The sequence below is a fragment of the Stenella coeruleoalba genome (genome assembly GCF_951394435.1).
Source record: "Stenella coeruleoalba genome assembly, chromosome: 6".
NCBI classification, from domain to species: domain Eukaryota; kingdom Metazoa; phylum Chordata; class Mammalia; order Artiodactyla; family Delphinidae; genus Stenella; species Stenella coeruleoalba.
Genome location: NC_137151.1, coordinates 68,293,002 through 68,316,694, shown reverse-complemented (window position 1 = coordinate 68,316,694; position 23,693 = coordinate 68,293,002). Strand labels below are relative to the sequence as shown.

Below are 23,693 nucleotides of genomic sequence, written 5' to 3'. Positions count from 1 at the left end.
CATCGTCATTTGTCTTGGTATTTTCCGATTTCCTCCTTGATTTCATCGTTGACTCACTGGTTTTTTTTTTTTTTTAGTAGCATGTTATTTAGTCTCTGTGTGTTCTTTTTTTTACCCCCATGTTTCTGTGGCTGATTTCTACTTTCATAGCACTGTGGTCAGAAAAAATGCTTGAAGTAATTTCTACCCTCTTAAATTTGTTGAGGCATGTTTTGTGACCTAGTGTGTGGTCTATCCTAGAGATTGTTCCATGCGCACTTGAAAAGAATGTGTGTTCTGTCTTTTGTTTTTGGATGTAGTGTCCTGTAGATATCAGTTAAGTGCAACTGGTCTAATGTGTCATTTAGGACCTTTCTTGCCTTATTGATTTTTCTGTCTGGAAGATCTGTCCATTGATGTTAGTGGGGTGTTAGTCTCCCGCTACGTATTCCTGTCAGTTTCTCCCTTTGTGTCTGTTAGTATTTGTTTTATACATTTAGGTGCTCCTATATTGCATATATGTTGAGTGTAATATCCTCTTGTGTTGATCCCTTTATCATTATATAGTGTCCTTCTTTGTCCTTATGGACTTTGTTTTAAAGTCTATTTTGCCTGATATGGGTATTGCTACCCTTGCTTTCTTGTCATTTCCATTTGTGTGAAATATCTTTTTCCATCCCCTCAATTTCAATCCATGTGTTTTGTGCCCTGAAGTGAGTCTCTTGTAGGCAGTGTACTGAAAGGTCTTTTTTTTTTTTTTTAAGATGTTGGGGGTAGGAGTTTATTAATTAGTTTATTTTTGCTGTGTTGGATCTTCGTTTCTGTGCGAGGGCTTTCTCTAGTTGTGGCAAGTGGGGGCCACTCTTCATCGTGGTGCATGGGCCTCTCACTATCATGGCCTCTCTTTTTTTGCGGAGCACAGGCTCCAGACACGCAGGCTCAGTAGTTGTGGTGCACGAGCCTAGCTGCTCTGCGGCATGTGGGATCTTCCCAGGCCAGGGCTCGAACCCGTGTCCCCTGCATTAGCAGGCAGATTCTCAACCACTGTGCCACCAGGGAAGCCTGGAAGGTCTTTTTTTAATCTAATCAGCCACTCTTTTGATTGGAACATTAATTCCTTGACATTTAAAGTAATTATTGATAGGTATGTACTTATTGCCATTTTAGATCTGGTTTTCCAGTTGAGTTTTGTAGTTCTTTGTTCATTTCTTCTCTTTGTTTTTTCCTTCTGTGGTTTGATGGTTTTCTTTTCTATTATGCTTGAGTTCCTTTCTTTTTAGTTTTTGTGAATCTATTGTATGTTTTTGATTTGTGGTTACCCTGGTTTTACCTACTTGCTTTAGACTGATAGTCATATAAGTTCAAACACATTCTAGAAAAGATCTTTCTTTTCTACTCCCCTCCCCCACATTTTGTGATTTGGATGTAAAATAGGACATCTTCACGTTTATCCTTTTGCTGTTAATTGTAGTTATCACTTTTACAAAATTTGATTGTTTTGTAGTCTGTGTATTGGTTTACTTAAGTGACCTTTGATCCTTTGATATATTTACCTTTCCTATTGTGATTTTTCCTTTCCTATAGATTCTTACTTTTGTATTTAGAGAAGACCTTTCAAGATTTCTTTCAGGGTATATTTGGTATTGCTGTATTCTTAGTTTTTGCTTGTCTGAGAAATTCTTTTTCTCATTCTGCTCTAAATGAAAATCTTGCTGGGTAGAGTATACTAGGTTGCAGGTTTTTCCCTTTCAGGACTTTGAATCTATCATGCCACTCCCTTCTGCCCTACAAAGTTTCTGCAAGGAAATAAGCTGATAGCCTTATGGGGGTTCTCTTGTAACTGACTTTGTTTTTCTCTTGCTGCCTTTAGAATCCTCTTTTATCTTTAACTTTTGCCATTGTAATTATGGTATGTCTTGGTGTAGGTCTGCTTGGGTTCATCTTGTTTGGGACCCTCTGTGCTTCCTGCACCTGGATATCTGTTTCCTTATTTATGGCTGAAAACTTCCCAAACCTAATTTCTTCAAATACATTTTTGATCCCCTCCTCTCTAACTTCTCCTTGTGGAACCCCTATTATGTGTAGGTTGGCACGCTTTATATTATCCCATAGATCTTGTCTGTTGCTTTCATTTTTTTTCCCATTGGTCTTTCTGTCTGCTGTTCTGATGGGGTGATTTCCATTATTTTATCTTCCAGATCACTTATTCATCCTGTGTTATTTAGTCTGCTATTCATTGCTTCTAGACTGGTTTTTATCCTGGTGATTGAATTGTCTAATTTTGATTGGCTCCTCTTTAGAGTTTCTAGTTCCATGTTACAGTGATCTGCATTTCTATCGATACTCTTTCTTAATTCCTTCAGCATTTTTATTACCTCCTTTTTGAACTCAGGGTCTAGTAGACTGAAGTCTGTTTCATTAATTCTTTCAGGAGATTTCTCGTGTTCTTTTAATTGGGAGTAGTTCCTCTTTTTCATTTACTTAACTGTTTCTCCTAAAATCAGAGACAGAGAAAGTTATCTACTGTGGTCTGGAAGGGGTGTTTTTATGTGGGAACATCCCTGGGTAAGACTGTGAGTCCAATATTTTTGGTGCAAGGGCTGGTTTTGGTATGGAGGCCAGTCACGTATTTCCTTAAGGCCATTATTCCCTTGATAGTGGGTGTGATTGGTGTTGTGGTGTCCAGAGCCTTCACTTGGGCCTCCTCTTTGCTCTGAGGCTCCCTGTCAGGGATCGGGTTTGCTGCCTGGTTGTTGGGAGTAGAAGCCTTGAGGATCAGGTTTGATAAGGCTTCATCCCCCTGAAGTGTGTGCTGTGTCTCAAAGGAGATGATCGCTGAAGCAAGTGAGGCCCCTGTGGTCACAGCAAACCTATGTGCTGCCCATGCAGGTACGTTCAGTTCTGCCTGGAAGCAGCCCAAGGTCGCGTCGCTTTCTCCGTTACGTTCATCCCAGACCTAGTACTAGGCTGCAGTATGGGGTGGGCTGGTGCTGTTGCTGCAGGAATGGAGGTGTTTGTGCTGCTGCCTGGGACTTGGGCTGCCTCCATGACAGGCCTCTCCCAGGACCTGTCCGCCCTAGATCTGGCCCCAGGTTACAGTGTGGGGTGGGTGGAACTGGAAAGCTCCCACGGGGAAACAAACTGCTATGTATTCCTCGCCAGGGACTGTCTGCACAGAGAGATGCGTCTCTGTGGCACCACTGTGTGTGTGTGCTGGCAGTGGGTTCCAATGCTGGACCTGTGCCCTGCTGTTCACGTGCTGACAATGAGCTCTGAGATTTGGCCTAGACCATACCCCAGGCCCTCCAGGCTGTCTCCATGCAGTTAGACAGAGTCCTATCCCAGGGCCTATCTGCCCGAGATTCAGCACCTCCCCACTGTGCGTTCTAGCAGCCCTGCTCTGCATGCCTTTGGGACTGGGAAGGGCAGGAGGTGGCAGCTGTCAGTACTGGTCTCCCTCCGCCCTGATTGCTAGGTAAGTCAGCATGCACACACTCCCTGCAATCAGAGTCCAGGCCACTCCAGCCTCTCCCAGCAGACCTCCCAGCAGGCAAGGGGGCTCCCCAGAGTGAGAGCCTGCCCGTGGGGACCTTTCCTCCTTCACAGATCCCTCCCAGGGGTGCTGGTCCCATCCTGATGCCTTTTTTTTATGTGTTTGGTCCTACCCAATTACATGGAAAATCTTTTCTGCAGCTTTAGTTGTGTAAGAGATCTTCTGCCAGTTTCCAGTTGGTTTTATGTGTGAATTGTTCCACATGCAGGTGTATTTTTGATGTGTTTATGGCGGTAGGTGAGCTCCACATCCTCCTACTCCACCATCTTGATCCTCCTTCCCCCAAATGGTTTTATATCTATAATAGTATAGAATCTCATGGCCACCCAACTTTATGGTCATCTCATGTCATAAATTTGAAAAAGCTGGCAGTCTTGTCTCTCGCTATTAAAAGCCTATGGTTAATGACTGCTGAAGAGACGTGAAGAGTGGGTAGTATATACCTAATTATTTCCAAACGTGTAAACAGAACAAAAGGTGCAGTAATTTAAGAAAGCCAGGACTAAGCAAACCAGCAGTGCGTTCTTTTTTGCCATACATAAAATACTTCACGCCACATTTTTTCAAGTGCATTCAGTTTGACTATAAGAAAATTTAATTTTGGGGGCCAGAAGTTAATCATATACAGTATTTGCAAACCAGCTTAACTCAACCCTGATTACTCATCTGTTTAAAACTTCACATTTATGGCACAGCAATTGAAGATGCAAACAAATTGGTTGTTTTTTTTTTTTTTTGGCTTCCTTTCTGATTGGCTGTTCACAAGGCCACAAAGGGACCCTAACACTAGTAGTCTGTTTCCCTGGTTCTTTACCTATGCAGTCCTTTTATGGAACTTGTTGGCTTTAATAATGAAGGGAAGATTGATGGCCATATCCCATTCATCAGGAACAGGACAGGAACCTGTCTTTGACTAGAGGAGTTTAATTTTGACTTTGGGCTGGTACAAGCACACAGTAATGCTGGTTAAATTAAGGCTTTTCCTATATTACTTATATTGTGAAAAGTTATTCAAAGAGTATACTAACATAACCTCTTGAAAATCACATAAGAGAAGATGTTCATTTATGCAGTAAGTCAGTCATCTGTGGCTGTTTGGATAATGAAAATCTAGCATAACTCAAACCATACAAACGACTGCCTGCTTTGGCGATTAGAATATACACGGTGGAAATCTAAACACTTCCTCTACCAAGCATAGTGAGGTGCACTGTGAGCCACGTAGCTTCGACTTTTTGAATGTTTACAGAAAGCTGACCCTTGATGATGAAAGAGACCTTTATTTTAAAAAACAATTGGTCAATTTATTTTCAGAATAAGAGTTGATCCATGTTTTCAGTTTATTGCCATACACAAAACATTTTATAAAATAATAGGGTAGACTGCCACTTCAACATCTTCATGTAAAAACTTCACAGTGCAAGAAAGTGATTACCATTAAGTATGAAGACATCTAAAGCCAGCTAGTACTTTAAGTACAGGGCAGAATACTTTTTGTGATTCTTCCTAAAAAAAATGTTGGCATATTCATTAAATGCCCAGGTTACAAAAATCACTTAGTATCCATTTCTTATCTTTCAGTATGTTTTTAAAATCTACATGGCATCATATTAAATGCTGGTGGGGGAAAATAGTATAAGAATCTAAAAACTTTTCAAGTAGCACAATAATTTAAAACCAACTAAGAGAAAGCATTCCCCCAAATATTTCTGTATGTAACTTTGTGTCCCTTACCACAGTAACAAAGTGAAAAAGCCATTATACCTTAAAAAGAAGCTAAAGGAAAAGATTTCATTCTTCCTTTGAAAATACAATTTCTTAGCTCTTAAATAAAGAAAGAAATTTTAATTTTGTGTGTGGGTGGGTGGATCATTAAGTAAAAATATCAAATTTATGTCAGTTGTACAAATGTCTCATTTAGGAAAGAAAGTGAATACTTTGATTCAAAGGATTCGAAACTATTTCATCATTATAAGAAAAGTATAATTTTAAGCTAAAAAAACTGTGACACACTGAACTAATATAAATCATCCACTAGCGTATCCCATTGTTTATCATAAAATCCATAGTTAAGGAGTAACAGGTAAAAGATCTTTTTCCAACATTTGGTCACATCAGCTAATCAGCCCTGGGCAAACCCCACACACCCCGAGTTTCAGGATCCTCATCTCTTATGTGAGAGTCCTGGGCTAACGGCCCTTTAACATCCCTTCTAATTTACAAATTTGTATAGCACTGTTAAGCTTACATAATCCTTTTGAGAATGAGCTGTTTCAACTCAATGTATTTACCAGATAAAGTTCCCCATTTAAGTAGTAAAGCTGTTCTTTAAACATTTAAAATCTTACTTTAAAATTTATTTTCAGTGTACTTCCCTGTCACCTTAAAAGATGAGGTAAGACTAACAACTTAGTCTCCTGACTTTCATGGTCTCTTAGACCAGGCGGCTGACAGTGATCAGCAGATACAGCTTGAGCCCTCACGCCAATTCTGGGCAGCTTTGGGCTATACTCTGAGTCTCAAAAACGAAGATGATACCACCTGTTTGGTATCTCTGTCTTAAAGCCTAACAGAGTTATAATATACTGAATATACCAAAAATTTGTACATTATAAATTAACATTCGAATGCAAACATTTGAAGGTGATAAGCCCAAGGTGACTTTTTCCTGATGAAGTATAGATATTTTTCATAACATGTTTTTTGTCAATACCTGTGCATTTACGGTTCTAATCCTTTGGTTACCTGACTCTTCTTCTGTAGCCAACTTGTCTCTTGCTTCCAATTATGCTTCTAATTGCACCAGAGTCTAGAAGTCTGACCTTTCAATAGGTGAAAACCAAAATATAAAGATCTGTTATGTTAGCAAGTGTGGTATCATCATTACTCACTTTAAAAGCGTGGCTTCCTAACTAGGTGAGGCATCAGACTGGTCTAGGAAGTGTTATAAAAACTGAGATTCCTGGACTCCAGCCGCAGAGTCTGATTCTGTCTGGAGTAGGACTCAAGAAAAACTTTCTCAAAAGCACCCCCCAGGTAATCTCAACAATCTTTAGTACAGTTTTTGTGACTCACTCTTCTGCCCTCAATTTCTTAAATTCAATTTAGAATTTTAGCAGCTGTTACGTTTTAGTATAAAAATTTCCCATTGCATTAATCATAAGCATATTCAAAGTAGATTGCCCATGATCTTGGTTTAGTTCCATAGGAAATCAATCATTACAATCCTTTGCAATAAAATTAAAACACGATAAATTAACTTCAGAGTGAAGACAATGCATGTAGATGCTGAAAGGTGGCTGGTTCTACACTTAACAGGGCAACTGTTTACTGCTTTAATTGTAGTCAGTCATGTAAATCTGTAAATCATCTTATTACATCTGTCATTACTAAATAAAGGCTGGCAGAACTCCTCTAAAACAGAAAGGTGGCTAACTGACTAATCGATATTAAGGAAATGTTTCTAGCAGACATAAAAGTATTTCTTAAAAAACTACAAAACTACACAGCTTCCTGTAGAAACCCAAAGACTTCTACGCTTCTGAAGTCTACTGTAAAGAGAAAGTTGACCAGAACTACAGTTGTTTAAAAATGTTCAATTAACTGTGAAAATTTAAGTGTAAAATAGGTACAACTTCATCCTTTAGGAGATTTAATGGGCATAAGAGGAATTTAACTTACCACTTATTCTATCTACCCAAACAGTTAACTGTGAAAACGACACATGAAGTATTTGGTATAGTGTAGTTCTGAACACCATCCCTTCCAAATTTAATAAAAAAACACATCTGGATTTTCCAGGGGTCCCAAGTGTGTCTAGGCACTGCGGAATGTCGTCATGTCTTTCGGTTCTCTGCTGGGAACACACCAGTCGTCAGCCTCGTGGTTGGTGTTGTAATGCTTCCAGGCAGCTTTGTTATATACCGGGAGTCTTTCTATTGATTCTGTTGACAGAGCCTGAAAGTCAAAGCAGGACCTAAATCAGGCATTTTTTTGGAATGCATTATTTGAGAAAATCTACAGTGGCCAAAAGGTTACTACAAATTAAACAATACTTCATTGGATTTGTATTTTATCAAACATAAGACCATCTACATACATTTTAAAATAGAGCACATCTTTGAAACGTGTTATTTACTAAGCCCATGGCAACTGCTTGATGTGCATGTTGAGTTTATTGCTTGCGGTAATTCTCCAGCCAGCCTGGGAGCTGCTGGATTGAAGTTTGACACACGTGTGACAGACATTCTTATAAAACATGACAAACAGAAGTTGGTTAACTGAAAAAGTCAGTTAAGTGTAAAAGCATAAAAATTCACATATGTACCTTAACATACGTAATTGTACAATCACTTAATGAAATCTGGGTTTGACCCTGTGTCTTCTCCTACATTAAAGTCACACTAATTTTAGTTACAGCATGATTTCTGTACATGATTTCTGCATCATGCATAGCTGACCCTCTGTATCACCCCCACCCCCGCATGCATACCAAAGTCTGCCCATGCTCAAGTTGCTTATATAAAATGCTGTAGTATCTATGTATAACCTTTAAATATCCTCCTGTATACTTTAAATCATCTCTAGATTAATTATAATAGCTAATACAATGTAAATGCTATACAAATGTGACGTAGATATTATGTAAATAGTTGCTGATGTGCAGCAAATTCAAGTTCTGCTTTTTGCAACTTTCTGGAATTCCTTTTTTCTTCGAATATTTTTTAGTCGTGTTCGGATCTATGGATATGGAACCCAGGGATACAGAGGGCTGATTGTAATTTCATGTTTCCAACATATTATCACGATTAATTCACCGTTCTATTTCAGCTTCCTGTGTATCACTGAGATAAACTATGTTCCTCATTATCTTCAAATTAGGATATTTTGGTAGGATTTCAACCTTAAGCCACAGGTATTCCCCAAGATGTAGAAAATATTGAACTGGAAGTTTCATTCCAATAATAGGAAGGAAGGACCTTAATTATTCTATAAGACTTCATGTATTCTATTTTTTTCCAAAATGGAGCTAGAGACCTTTCACCTATACATCATATTCTCTTTATGCTGGAACTCCTTGATCTATAGACTCAAACAAAAATGTTACATTTGATGATAAAAAGGGCATCATGAAGGCAATGTTTTTAAGTTCCTCACAATTGAGATGGTTTAAAAAAAGATAATTATCTTGAAAGAACTTAACCTTTTCAGACAATTTTTACTTTTTCTAATGTAAAGTCTTTAGCATTTCCTATAAAATAGGTGCCATCTAGTGGCCAGAACAAGAAACTAGCGTCGCTAAAAAATTAGGTACCAACAGCTCACCGCTGAACTAACCCAGGGCTTTCTATCCCTGTAATTTATACTGATTTGTCAGATAAACACAGGGAACAACCCAGGCAAGTCTGTTTCCACCAGGTGAGCTATGTGCTTACCAAGAGTCACCTGTAATTGTTCCTAAATCTGTTAATATACTTAAATCTGTCATTGTAATTTAATCTAAGTATTGCTTTTAACAAAGCACAAAAAATGGGCGGGGGGGGGTTCTTTGAAAACTAAGATGAATGTTTCATAAAGACTCATGAAGGAAAGCCACATAAAAATTGCTGTCAAATCAGAAGACAACTGTAAGGAAATGCATAATAATCAACAAGGATTATGCACTTGGCTATTTCTTTGATTAAAGAAACCAAAACAAGGTATTGTAAGTATAGCTTCTGCAAGAAAGACAATTGAAACTTCAATCTGCAGACCCATATGCAAATGAAAGGCCTCAGCAAGTACATCAAAAGGCTGGTGAATCAATGTCAATTCATGTGTCTTATCTTACAAATTTAATTTTAACATAAGTTTTTGAAGCCCCACTTTAACCCAGTTTTTTTTCTATTAACAAAGCCCTGATCATTATAGTCGAGCGTTTCTTACCCACAGTCAAAGAGATCATTTGTCAAAGCAGAGGAGATCCTTGTTATAATAGCACGAGGTAGAAGAAAATTTCATTACAGTTAAATGCTGGCATCTTATAATCAAAGAAGTATCATTAAGTCCAGAAGACTATAGTCATTACCTTAATGTAGATAACTGCATCTGTCCCATAGCCCTCTAGGGAATACAGCTTTAGGTCTCCTTGGAAGTACTGTGCATAAAGGCGTGATATGGGCAATCCGTAACCAAAACCAGCCTGTTTGATGAGAAAAATGAAATTCTATTCGGAAAGCCACACACTGAAATACTTCTCTAATTAAAATAAACGTTATTGGAGTATCCCAGAGCTATCAGAGCCCGCATCTAAAAGATCAGTTAATACTTAAGTATTAAAAATGATCAAGCTGGGCTTCCCTGGTGGCACAGTGTTTGAGAGTCCGCCTGCCGATGCAGGGGACGCGGGTTCGTGCCCCGGTCCGGGAGGATCCCGCATGCCACGGAGTGGCTGGGCCCGTGGGCCGTGGCCGCTGGGCCTGCGCGTCCGGAGCCTGTGCTCCGCAACGGGAGAGGCCACAGCGGTGCGAGGTCCGCGTACCGCAAAAAAAAAAAAAAAAAAAAAAAAAAAAATGATCAAGCTGCAGCCCAGTTGAGTACTGCATTAGACGGCTTCCCTCTGGTCATTTAAAATTCCTCATTCGTCTTATTTGTATAAAATGACCTGTGGGGGTCTAGAAGAAGCACGTTTCTCTTCTTTCTTGCCCTGCTCCAGAGCATCCCAATACCGCTTTCGGTGATACTACATAAAACATGGCCTCTCTCAGGAGCAAAGGTAGAAAGAGCCTGGTGGCAGCCTAACAGATATATGTCATGGCCTCACACCATGAACTGCAGCCCGTGTTCTGAACCTGAAGAGATCCCTAATAGTTCTCTTTTAATTCTCACTGACAGGTCACTTACCCTGCTTAAAAATCTTTGAAGCACCCCAAAACCCTCCCCACCCCCATCATCCAGACCCACTGCCTAAAAATCCAAGCTTCTAAAAAAGAGCTTTCAAGACTGTAAGATCAGGTCTGTCCACCCACTTTCCAGTCCAGCTGAAGTAAATCTCCTCCTTAGTCCCTCAAACAGATCATGTTATTTTTCACATCTGTGTCTGTTCATTCTGTTCCCAGTATCTGGAATGGCCATCTTTACCTGGATAAATCCTACCAATTCTTTAATACAAAGAAGAACATTTGGATAAATGTAAAAAAGGGTCTTATCACCAACTCAGATGTTCAATGACATTCCATATAGTACTTCAGTAAAGAGTGTATGTGGATTCAGGAATCTGCTATTAACAAATCCAGGCTCTGGCCTTATCTACCTCCATCATTTATTACTTGATTTTTTTAAACCAGAGTTTCTGTTTACCCCTCCAAATCAACTATCCATTCTCCACATTTCTCCTTGCCCTGGGAGGCTGACCTGAACAGATGTCAGTGGATTTCTGTGCCCTCTGGTTCCAGTAGGTCTAGCCAATGGGGAACCCAGTAGGAGTTCCAAGGGAGTCAAGTCAGGGTATTCATCCCCTGCTTCTTTCTCACTGAGGTTGCTTCCCCTGGGCAGGCTGGGTCCCTGGAGAGTAAGCAGCTGCTCTGCAACTTTCCCTTCTGGGTTCTAACTTCTCCTTCTCCCCTTGAGTCAGGGTGGTGACAGCTCTGCTGCTCCTAGCCAGGATTCCTGTGCTGTCCCACCCCTATTTCTATAATTTGTCTCTTCGTAGATAAGCCTTCCTTGGATTATAATTATAATTATCTCTTTCCAGGTGGGGCCCTGATTGACACATTAAGTGGCTCTAGAAATGGCCCCAAGAAAACTGCATGAGCAGGTGGCTCAGGATCCCATGGTACCTGATCTACTTTATCACTGCCTCTCCCTGAACCTACCACACCTGTGGACCCATCAGGCTTCCCCTGTAAGTAGTTAACATAAAAGTAAAACAGCATGGGCCTGGTCCACTGCTGGATCTACACAGTGTCCCACACCAGCCAAAGTGGACTGCCTTTTCACTACAGCCTCTCTCAGGGCCGGGCCTGAAAGACAGGAGTGAAAGCAAATCCTACCAGTGGGTGGAATTCAAAGTGGAACACCTACATGGACCATGGGCAGTGGCAAATGGGCTGGCTGGTCAGAGACTTGGAAAGAACAAAACTGGATTAACAGAGAAGGTCTGGAAGAGGGAAATGTGGACAGTCCTCTCTGAACAGGCTTACAGCATGAAGACATTCCATCCATGTAGATGCCCACCGGAAGGCATCACGTGGAGGAAGCTCTCAGTAATCAGGTATGACCTGATGACCACTCCTGTGGAGGTCAAGCAGCCTTTCCCCAGCTGCGCCAGTGCTTGCCTACTGGGTCCACTTACAAAGGGGTCATGACATCAGGAATGAGGCTATGTAAAAGCTTAACAATAGGCTTACCCTCGGTAAGGCTGTGTAGGTGTAGGGGCAGCCTGCGCCACATCAAGCCTCCTGTTTTCTTAAAAATTCAAGTAAATTTTGCATCCTAAACAAACACTTACATGGCATTTACTGTGTGCCAGGTACTATAAAAAGCATTTTAGATATATTAACTCAATCTTTATAATAATTCGATTTTTTTTTTTTTTTTTTTTTTTTGGCCACACCACGCTGCATGTAGGATTTTAGTTTCCCAATCAGGGATCAAACCCGTACCCCCTGCAGTGGAAGCACGGAGTCTTAACTATTGGACCACCAGGGAAGTCCATAATTCGAAATTTAAAACCGGGGGAACTATGGTATTGAAAGGTCAAAAATATTCCCAAGGCTACACAGCTAGGATGTAGTAGAGCTGAGAATGGACCAGACAGTTTAGATTCAGAGTCTGGACTAGTACACTATGCTGCTCTCCACAAAAATTCTACAATGTCTGTTCACTACAAAAGCAGCATATCCCTTTTCTCCACTTCTTAGAGTAAAATCAGAATCTAAGAAGATACTGGTGTTTATCTGACCTTTTCTGTCCCACGGCACATGGCCTACCCATATCTCAACTTGAAAAGCACATTCCTAGGGCAATCATTTTAAAAGTTTGGTAAGACATGAACTGTATTACAGTTGTAGCTACAGAATCTGTGCTGTGTAAGTAGAATGTGCTGTGCAATTAGAATGAAGTCCTTTTAGTAACTTCCTAGGAAAGAGTCTAAAATAGACCCATCTTATACTGTTTTTAATCACATTACAGTATAACTCCAGTGTATATGCCAGAGAACCTTCAAAGCCCAGAAGAACAAGAGTTTTTCCAGAATTACAGGTAAGAGATTTGGCAAAGTGCTCTTCTGGGTGTTGGAGGACCATTCAAAAGCTAACCTTATTAAAACTTGAACATAGGTGACTACGATCAGTTAAAAAACCTATTAACGCCATTATCATTTGAGCCATTTTCAGGTTGGCAAATAAACTGATCAGAGCTCTAGTCATACTTCTCAGTCTCAAACATGTAATCTTTCTAATTACAAGTACTTGAGGGGAAAAAAAAACCCAAACACTGAAGATTAAACCAAGTACTAGTAAAGCTGGTAATTTAGGCTTCACATTAGAGATAGTATATCAAAATGTGGTTTACCACATGGAAACTACTGACACACCACTATTAACCCTGGCAACAAGAACTCTAAAACCATACTCCTTGTCCTATGCTCTTATCATTTTAAAAAAGAGCATTTTTAAAACTACAAATTTAGAGGAAAGTGGGGTTTTTCCCCCCAATAGCTTCATTTCGTCCTTGTGGTGACACCTACACAATGGCTTAACTGATTTATGTGGTAAATTATTTTATGACTAGTCACAAAAACCTGCTTCACAATTTCTTGATCACATACCAAGGGCACTGCTCGGGACGTCTCAACACGAGGCCGGGGTGCAGTTGAATACATGTAGTTGAAGAGTCGGTCAATTTTCCTCAGAGGAACACCACCTCCTCGGTCACTCATCTAAGGTAATAAAGGATCATGGCCTGTCACCAAGTCCAAGAAACAGCAAAATACCAACACATGCTGTGTCACCATTTAACTGCTGGCTGAAAAGCTCTGCTTTCCAAAATGAATACCACGTGATACAAGTTGCGAATGTAAACATTTCCATCACTGCTGGACTTAACCCCTCTAATATGTAGAATTCTAAGACATAAGGAACTCCACTGTAATACAAATTTCAATGCTGTGGCTTTCTGTAATTATTGCAGTCACACTAATGATGCAGTACAGCACACAATGGGGCAAAGGCTTAGCTTATCTTGGATGTAACAATAAATTTGTAATTCCTTTCTAACAGGCAGTTTGGCAACCAGATGAAACATGCATGTACCCTTTGACACAACGTTTATCCTGAGAAAATAATCCGAAAAGCATGCTAAGTACGTATGAGAATGTCCATGACAGTACTGTGTAGAACAGCTAAAACTGGATTACCACCTCAATAGGGGGCTATTTAAGTAAACTAACATACATTCTAAACAGAATACTATTTCGCCACTAAATATTAGGTAGAACTGTATGTACTGGCATGAGAGGCTCATAAAATATTGTTAAGTAGCAAAAAAAAAATGGAGAAGCATTTACGACATTCTAATTCTGCAAAAATTATAAAGAAGTCTAATGAAATATAATTGTCAATGGAATTATGAGTGACTTTCTTCTTTTGGGGTTTTAGTTTCTTAATTTTTTCCCACAATTACCTCTGTTATGGAAATAAAAGTATAATTTCCATTTTCAGGGAGGAAAAAAACAGAACCATTTCATTGTGTTTTAGAGTCTCATCTACAAGTAATTTCACAGCACAGTCTCCCAGACAACTCTGTGGTGAGTTATAAAGGACACAATTCTTTACATTGTTCTTATGTCATTTTCCAACTCAAATCATATGGTAGATTGAATTTAGTGATTTATTTAGTTGTCTTCATTGTTTTCCTTCAGTTAACATGGACTTTTTTCCTAGCTATCGTACAGCTTATCTTTTAATCTACTTTAGCCATTTTCCCTTGTCACAAAATCTAAATTGATTCTATCTATAATATTAACATGGTTGTGATATACAAACCTGCTTTTAACATGTGTATAGATATACAGATAAAAACTGTATGGAATGATATGTATTAAAAAGCCAATTTGAATGGCTTACAGCTGAGTTTTTATATAGTCTCTAAAAATATTTATGTGTACATCTATTACTCTCACAATGGAAATTCATAGCTATTTTAATTTTTCAAATACAAATCTGCTTTGAAATATCATTTGAAGACTGGCCTCTGATGTCTATAATTAGATAACTACAGTATAAAAATATACAAGCACTTTATTAAGAACTTATATATGTAGCATTATGCTTGAAATTGTTCTTGGCTATGAATTCAAGCCCTGTGAAGAGATTTATTTTAGTAAGATGAATGAAGGGCTCTGGGTATTTTCTGAGATCCATCAATTTGTTAATTATTCATCCTTTAATTTAATGCTCTGCTGCACATTTACTGGTAACATGAGTCAAGTGTGGTTCTATAAATATTAAGTAAACAACACATTAGATACTAAGATAAAAAGGTACACTTCAATAAATATTTCCTGATTTTCCTTAACCTTTTGGTCAGAAACACTACAGCAATCCAGCAGGTATGAAACAAGAAGTGATTTCTAGCCGTAGGTTAGTATGATAAAAGCAGAGTGGAAAAGAAAGGCCAGGGGTGACTCTGAGAAGTGTCGTCTCATTAGAGGTGGAGGGGTAATCTAAGCCATGGAAATATAGTTAAAAATCGATAAAGGTAGCTGCTTTTGCTTTGCAGCCAAAAATACAATAAACTGGAACCAGTACATTTTTGAAGTGGTCAAACGAGTTTCCAAGAGAATTGTAACAGGTATTATAACAGAACCTGAGTTCTTTGGGAAAAAGGGACAGAGGGAATAACGGAGAGACAGACAGACATGTTTGGTCTGCATATATTTAAGACAAGAAGAATGGCACTCTGATGACAAATATATTGCGAAAGAGATGTGAAAATTGAAAAACTCTAAAGATTATTTGAAGAAAAAAATCAAGAATCATAGAAACATAAGCCTACATCAAGGAAAAGGAAAGAGATTGTGAAAGAGAAGGGCAGTGTAGTCATGTCAACAGGAAGGCAGAGGAAGAGAAGTTTGCCAATTACTTTGAAAATTTTCTCCTCAGCGCATGAAATCACCACCTCTCAATGTCATCTGAGACCTGCCATCCCTAAAGTCCTGTTTCCCATAACACTAGGCTCCCTGGTCTAATATATGTGGATTTTCGGGTCCACGGGAAATGAACCACTACTAACTTGATGACAGTTCTGAAGGCAGGAAATTTACTAATCCTGAATTCACCCATAGCTCCTGAAGTTTCTTAGTCAACAGCTTTTTAACGTCCGGTTTGTAAAACTGCCAACAGTGAATGAACCAAGACATTTAAGTTTTAATTTATAAGACGTGGCTATAACACTTATGTTATTTACTGAATATAGACCAAACACCAAATCTGAAACAGTAGCTAGACTTGTAAGTCAGAAAAAACCAATTCTTTCGCAGGATTTTTAGCAGAGGGATAAAAAGTAAAAAAAAAAAAAAGTCAATAATTTCAACAAGCTAAAAGAATGGGGGGCAAAAAAATCCAGGCCTTGATCCTGAAAATTCTAGAGTAAGTGATGGGGATGAAAGCTCTACTGAAGAAAATTAAAGCAAGCATTTAACATGCAAAGCGCTAACAAGAGCAGATGCAGTCATGTGACCTGGATGTGAGGAGAGCCTGATATAGCTAAGGACTTGTACAGAAGCTTCTGGAACAGTCTGTTCAAAACCCTTATAAGCCTTTCTTTTTTTAAACAGCTTTATGGAAATATAATTCACATACCATACTATTCACCCATTTAAAGTATACAACTCAATGGTTTTTAACATACAGGCATACCTGTGAGATATTGTGAGTTCAGGTCCAGATACCACAGTAAAGCAAATATCACAATAAAACGAGTCACTTGAGTTTTCTGGTTTCCCAGTGCCTATAAAATTATGTTTACACTTATCCTGTAGTCCATTAAGTGTGCAACAGTATTATGTCTAAAAAAATGTACATAAACATTAATTTAAAAATATAAAACAAAAAACAATTAGAATATCAAAGATCACTGATCGCTATAATAAACACGATAATGAAAAAGTTTGAAATATTGCAATTACCAAAATGTGACACAAAGAAATGAAGTGAGCAAATGCTGTTCGTAAAATGATGCCCACAGACTTGCTCAACGTAGGGTTGCCACAAACCTTCAGTTTTTTACAATAATGCGGCAAAGTACAATAGAGTGAAGCGCCATAAGACAAGGTATGCCTCCATTCACAGGTATGTACAACCACCACCAGTCAATTTTAGAGTATTTTCATGAAACCACGGGCTCTTTACTGATTACACTCCTAAGCAACCACTAATGTATCTCTTGTCCCTATGTATTTGTCTATTCTGGACTTTTCACATACATTAAATCATAATGGGTGGCCTTTTGTGATTAGTTTCTTTCACTTACCATATTGTTTTCAATGTTGTAGCATCCATGTTGTAGCATGAGCCAATACCTCATTCCCTTTATGGCCAAATAATATTCCATTGTATGGATGTACCACATTTCTGTTGATCTGTTCGTCAGCCGATGAACATCTGGGTTGTTTCTAGATTTTGGCTACTGTGAATAATGTTTCTATGAACACTCATGTATAAGTTTTTGCTTAAATACCTGTTTCTCAAGCTTTTGGGGTATATACCCAGGAGTGGAATTGCTGGGTTATTATGAACCTTTCTTTATACCAGACAGACACAGAGTCCCTAAGCAAAGCCTGTCCCCCAGCACAGAACGAGTCACTGATGAGTGCTGAAGAGCTCAGTGAACCTTGATCCATACAGTGATGGATGACCACGAGTAATGGAAAGCAGCTGCAGACAAGCATGCTAAAGCACAGGAAACACAAGCAGAAAAAGGGACGAGAAAGACCATGCTGCAGCACAACTGATGCCCCAAAGCGGAAGACATATGGGATTTATTTTGAATCAAACACACCCTAATAAGCAAGTAGCCAACACATAACTAACCAAAAAATAGGCACACGTTAGCATCTGGAATGGAAAAAAGTGACACGTTCACATTACCTTTTCAGCAGAGAATATTCCCATATATTTATTTGTGCCTCATTCTTTTATATGAATAGCCAAGAGGGATAAACAGAAAAAAGGAATTCAGAGGAAACAGTACAGAGAGCTGAAGCATTTTAATTTTTAAAAAAATAACTAATATCACTATCCTCTGAGTGATTAAAAAAAAAAGATGAAACCAGAACAGAATACTACAAAAAAAAGGAATAATAAAAAATAAGTTCCTGGGAAATTTATAATAGAAATAAAATTCAATAGAGGAGTTGGGAATTCAAAGTCAAAGAAATCTCAAAGTAGAATGAAAAGTTCAAGATATAAAAAACAAGAAGAAAAGATAAAAATCAGAGGGCCATTTCACAAAGCCCAACATCTTTGAAATATGACTATCAGAAAGAGAAACAGTAAAGAAAGTATTTCAAAGAAACAGTGGAAATTCTAAAGGACCCAGCTCAATGGGTACAAAAAGGCTCACATCAAGTCACATCATTATGAAATTTCAGAACAGAGCTGAAGATCTTAAAAACTTCAATTAAACAAAGAAAACAACAAAACCTGTCACTTATAACTGGTCACATACAAAGGAACAGGAATTGGAATAAGCATAAGTCTTCTCAAAAGGAATAGCAGGAGTGACGTCAGCAGAAACAGTGGAGAAAGGACCTCCAAAAAGTCCTCCATCAAAGCACCAAAGCAAAAACGCAAAAATTGTCAGGACTCTGGAAATTAACCAAAGGCTTGTAGCAATCTGGGGAGTATTGACTCAAGAAAAACAACAATGAGCTTTGTGGTATTTTAACTTGGCTTATTCCCACCTCCCATTCCCCCACCCATCAACAACTTGCAACCAGAGTTGCCTGGCAGCCACTGGGAAGACTATCTTTCTCTGACCTGATTCTGTGCTCCCCAGTGCGAAAAAGTCTTCCGTGCACGTACCCCGCATCCTCAAACACTTGTCAAAAACACTTAGAGGTAACTAGTTAATCTGACAGCTGCCTGAGGCAGTCTACAACAGTTAAGGCAAATAATAGGCTACCCAAAAAACTTAGTAGGAAAAGCTAAGGAATGAGATGTCCACAGGGGCTTAGAAAAGCTCAAGGATATCCTGAAATCTAGAAGGTCATGCTCATGCCCAGGGCTATGTTCAGGAAGAACCTAAGAGGGTCCTAATCTTTCACCTCTGACTAACCTTGAGGCTCTGTACAAGCAGAACCTGAAGGTTAATTCAGAGTTGTCAACTGCCTGGCTAAACATTGAAGGTGTGCCCCAATATGCACACAGAGTCTCTTGACAAAGACTGGGAGAAGGCACTTAAAGAAACCTTGGTCCAATCATTAGTTGACCACTAAGCAGAAAGCACACACAACAAAGAATACAGACATTACAGAATTAGTTTTATAATGAAAAGTCACCAAACAACTACCACCAACAACTTTAGGGACCTGGAAAGTAACTGATCTTCAGAGTTGTTGCATCATATATATATTTTTTTACATCACACCCAATTTTCTTTATTAATATCTTACACTAATATGGTACATGTGTCACAATTAAAGAACCAATTAATTGTTCATTAATTGTTACGTGATTATTAACTAAAGTCCACATTTTGTTCACATTATGCCTTTTTTCCATAAAAGGATACCCCATTACGTTTGATTGTCAGGTAAATGTCTCCTTAGGCTTCTCTTGGCTGTGATAGTTTCTCAGACTTTCCTTGTTTCTGCTAACCTTTCAGAGTTTTGAGGAGTTCTGGAGAGTATTTCAGAGACCGTCTCTCAGCTGGGATCTGTTTGATGTTTTGCTCATGGCTTGACTGGCGTAAAGGGTTTGGGGAAGGAAGACCACAGAGGTAAAGTGCTCTTCCCATCAGGGGTTCCTACTATCAACATGACTCATATTTTTAATCCATTTACATTTAAGGTAATTATTGATATGTACGTTCCTATTACCATTTTCTTAATTGTTTTGGGTTTGGTATTGAAGGTCTTTTCTTTCTCTTGTGTTTCCCCCCTAGAGAAGTTCCTTTAGCATTTGTTGTAAAGCTGGTTTGGTGGTGCTGAATTCTCGTAGCTTTTGCTTGTCTGTAAAGCTTTTAATTTCTCCATCAAATCTCAATGAGATCCTTGCAGGGTAGAATAATCTTGGTTGTAGGTTGTTCCCTTTTATCACTTTAAATATGTCCTGCCACTCCCTTCTGGCTTGCAGAGTTTCTGCTGAAAGATCAGCTGTTAACCTTATGGGGATTCTGTTGTATGTTATTTGTTGCTTTTCCCTTGCTGCTTTAATATATTTTCTTTGTATTTAATTTTTGATAGTTTGATTAATATGTGTCTTGGCGTTTCTCCTTGGATTTATCCTGTGTGAGACTCTGTGCTTCCTGGACTATTTCGTTTCCCATATCAGGAAAGTTTTCAACCATAATCTCTTCAAATATTTTCTCAGTCATTTCTTTTTCTCTTCTTCTGCAACCCCCATAATTCGAATATTGGTGCATTTAATGTTGTCCCAGAGGTCTCTGAGAGTGTCCTCAATTCTTTTCATTCTTTTTCTTTATTCTGCTCCCTTTCTCTTCTTTGTTTGCACAACTCCTGGGGTTCAGCTTTGGATTTGGCCCTGCCTCTGCATGTAGGTCACCTGAGGGTGTCTGTTCTTTGCTCAGACAGGACAGGGTTAAAGCAGCAGCTGATTAGGGGGCTCTGGCTGGTGGGGAGAGAGGGGTACGAAATGCAGGGCGAGCCTGCAGCGGCAGAGGCCAGCATGACATTGCAACAGCCTGAGGTGCGCCATGTGTTCTCCCGGGGAAGTTGTCCCTGGATCATGGGACCCTGGCAGTGGCAGGCTGCACAGGCTTCTGGGAGGGGAGGTGTTGATAGTGACCTGTGCTTGCACACAGGCTTCTTGGTGGCTGCAGCAGCAGCCTTAGCATTTCATGCCCGTCTCTAGTGTCTGCGCTACTAGCTGCGGCTTGCGCCCGTCTCTGGAGCTCGTTTAGGCGGTGCACTGAATCCCCTCTCCTCACACCCCCCGAAACAATGGTCTCTTGCCTCTTAGGCAGTTCCAGACTTTTTCCCGGACTCCCTCCTGGCTAGCTGTGGTGCACTAACCCCCTTCAGGCTGTGTTCACACAGCCAACCCCAGTCCTCTCCCTGGGGTCTCACCTCTGAAGCCTGAGCCTCAGCTCCCAGCCCCCACTCACCTCGGCAGGTGATCAGACAAGCCCCTCAGGCTGGTGAGTGCTGGTCAACACCGATCCTCTGTGCAGGAATCTCTCCGCTCTGCCCGCTGCACCCCTATTGCTGTGCTCTATTCCGTGGCTTTGAAGCTCCCCCCGCCCGCCATCCCCCGTTTCCGCCAGTGAAGGGGCTTCCTAGTGTGTGGAAGCTTTTACTCCTTCACAGCTCCCTGCCCAAGGTGCAGGTCCTGTCCCTATTCTTTTGTCTGTTTTTTTCTTTTTTCTTTTGCCCTATCTAGGTATGTGGGGAGTTTCTTGCCTTTTGCAAAGTCTGAGGTCCTCTGCCAGCGTTCAGTAGGTGTTCTGTAGTCATTGTTCCACATGTAGATGTATTTCTGATGTATTTGTGGGGAGGAAGGTGAGCTCCACGTGTTACTCCTCTGCCATCTTGAAGGTCTCCATATTATTTTAAATGTCTAATTTTCAACAGAAATTATAAGATATACAAAGAAGGAAGAAAGTGTGTTCTATACACAAGGGTAAAAAAGGAATCAATAGAGACTATACTTGAGGAAACTCAAATTTACTAAACAAAGACTTCAAATCAGCTATTTTAAATATGTTCACAGAACTAAAGGAAATCATTTCTAAAGAAGTAAAGTATGAGGATGATGTCTCACCAAATAAAGAATAGCAATAAAAAATATAGAAATTATGTAAGAGAACTAAATAGAAATTCTGGAGTTGAGAAGTATAATAACCAAAACAAAAAAATTCACTAGGAGGGCTCAACAGCAGACTTAAACACTTGTAAGAAAGAATCATCAATAGTGATGATGACACGTCAACTGAAATCATCCCATCTGAGAAACAGAAAAAAAAAAGAAAAAAAAAAAGAACAAAGCATCAAAAACACCTGTGGGACTCCATCAAGTGTACTGATGCACATATTGGGAATTCCAGGAAGAAAGAGAGAAAGGGACAAAAGAATATTTGAAGAAATAATAGCTGAAACTTCCTAATTTTGATGAAAAAGATGAAGCTATTCAAACTCCAAGTATAATAAACTCAGAGATCCATACCTGGACAGATTACAGTCAAACTGTCAAAAGCCAAAAAGAAAGAATCTTAAAAGCAGCAAGAAAAATGACTCATCACACACAAAGGATTCTAAAAAGATTAACAGCTGGTTTCTCATCAGAAACCATGAAGGCCAAAAGGCAGTAGGATTAACATATTCAAAAAAATGAATATAGAAAGAAAAAGACTATCAACCAAGAATTTCATAGCCAGTAAAATTATCCTTCAAAAATGAAGGAGAGGGCTTCCCTGGTGGCGCAGTGGTTGAGAGTCCGCCTGCCGATGCAGGGGACACGGGTTCGCGCCCCAGTTCGGGAAGATTCCCACATGCCGCGGAGCAGCTAGGCCCGTGAGCCATGGCTGCTGAGCCTGCGCATCCGGAGCCTGTGCTCCGCAATGGGAGAGGCCACAACAGTGAGAGGCCCGTGTACCGCAAAAAAAAAAAAATGGAGAAATTGAGACATTCTCAGATAAGCAAAAACTGAGTTCATCATTGGTAGACCTCCCCTATCAAGAAATACTAAAGGGAATCCTTCTCCCTAAAATAAAAGAACAATAGACAGTAAATCAAATCCACATGAATAAATAAAGAGCACCAGGAAAGGTAACCACATAGATAAATATAAAGGATTGTTTAAGCGTATTTTTTTGTTCATAACTTTTTCCTCCTGTATTATTTAAAAGACAACTGCACAGAGCAATAATTATACATCTGTGTAGATGGACATACAATGTATAAAGATATGTATATGTATATGCCAATAACACCACAAAGGATGGGGAGGGGGAGGGAACAGACCTATACTGGATCAAAGTCTGTGTATACTATTGAAATTAAGTTGGTATATAATCTGAACTAGATTGCTATAAATAAAAATTATAATCTCAGGACAACCACTAAGAAAATAAATATAATTTAAAAAAACAAGAAGGAAATTAAAATGATAAGCTAAAAAGTTATCATTTAAACAAAAAAAGCAGCAGTAATGTTGAAAGAAAGGATAAAGAAAGACAAGATATATAGAAAAAATGACAAAATGTCAAATGTAAATTCTACATTAACAATTATTATGTTAAATGTAACTGGCTTGAACACTCCAATTAAAAGGTGGACATTGGCAGGATGGATTAAAAAAAATGAACAAACCATATGCTGTTTACAAGAGACATGTTTTAGATTTGAAGACGCAAACGGGTTCAAAGTAAAAAAGTCTGGAAAAACATACACCATGAAAACAGAAACTAAAAGAGAGCTGGGATATTATACTAATATTGGATAAAATATACTTTAGGTCAAAAATTGTTAATAGAGACAAAGAAGGACATTTTACAATGACAGAGGGTCAACACATCAAGAAGATATAAAATTATAAACATATATACACTTAATAACTGAGCTCTGGGACTTCCCTGGTGGTGCAGTGGTTAAGAATCTGCCTGCCAATGCAGGGGACACAGGTTCAAGCCCTGGTCCGGGAGGATCCCACATGCTGTGGAGCAGGTGGGCCTGTGTACCACAACTACTGAGCCTGCACTCTAGAGCCCGCGAGCCACAACTACTGAGCCCACGTGCCATAACTACAGAAGCCCGCACACCTAGAGCCTGTGCTCCGCAACAAGAGAAGCCACCTCAATGAGAAGCCTACACACTGTAACAAATAGCCCCCACCCACTACAACTAGAGAAAGCCCGTGTGTAGCAAAGAAGACACAATGCAGACAAAAATAAATTAATTAAAAAAAACAGTCCATCATATAAAAGTAAAAAAAAAAAAAAA

General features: G+C 39.3%; 1 protein-coding gene across 2 annotated transcripts in view; it reads right to left on the bottom strand.

Moving 5' to 3' along the window:
- Positions 1-3,605: 3,605 nt before the first annotated feature.
- Positions 3,606-23,693, bottom strand: part of PDK1 (pyruvate dehydrogenase kinase 1) — a 35,114-nt gene continuing 15,026 nt past the window's right edge. Inside the window, exons 9-12 of one of the 2 annotated variants that reach the window (XR_013828607.1) lie at positions 13,341-13,451; positions 9,600-9,713; positions 7,214-7,489; positions 3,606-6,354 (exon numbers count right to left, since the gene is read on the bottom strand). Coding sequence is in view for 1 of the 2 variants with exons in the window: in XM_079923536.1 (XP_079779662.1) it covers positions 7,349-7,489; positions 9,600-9,713; positions 13,341-13,451 (366 nt within the window). In the remaining variant the exon portion in view is untranslated. Of the gene's footprint in view, positions 7,490-9,599; positions 9,714-13,340; positions 13,452-23,693 lie in introns of both variants that reach the window. The other variant, XM_079923536.1, reaches the window with a different exon arrangement.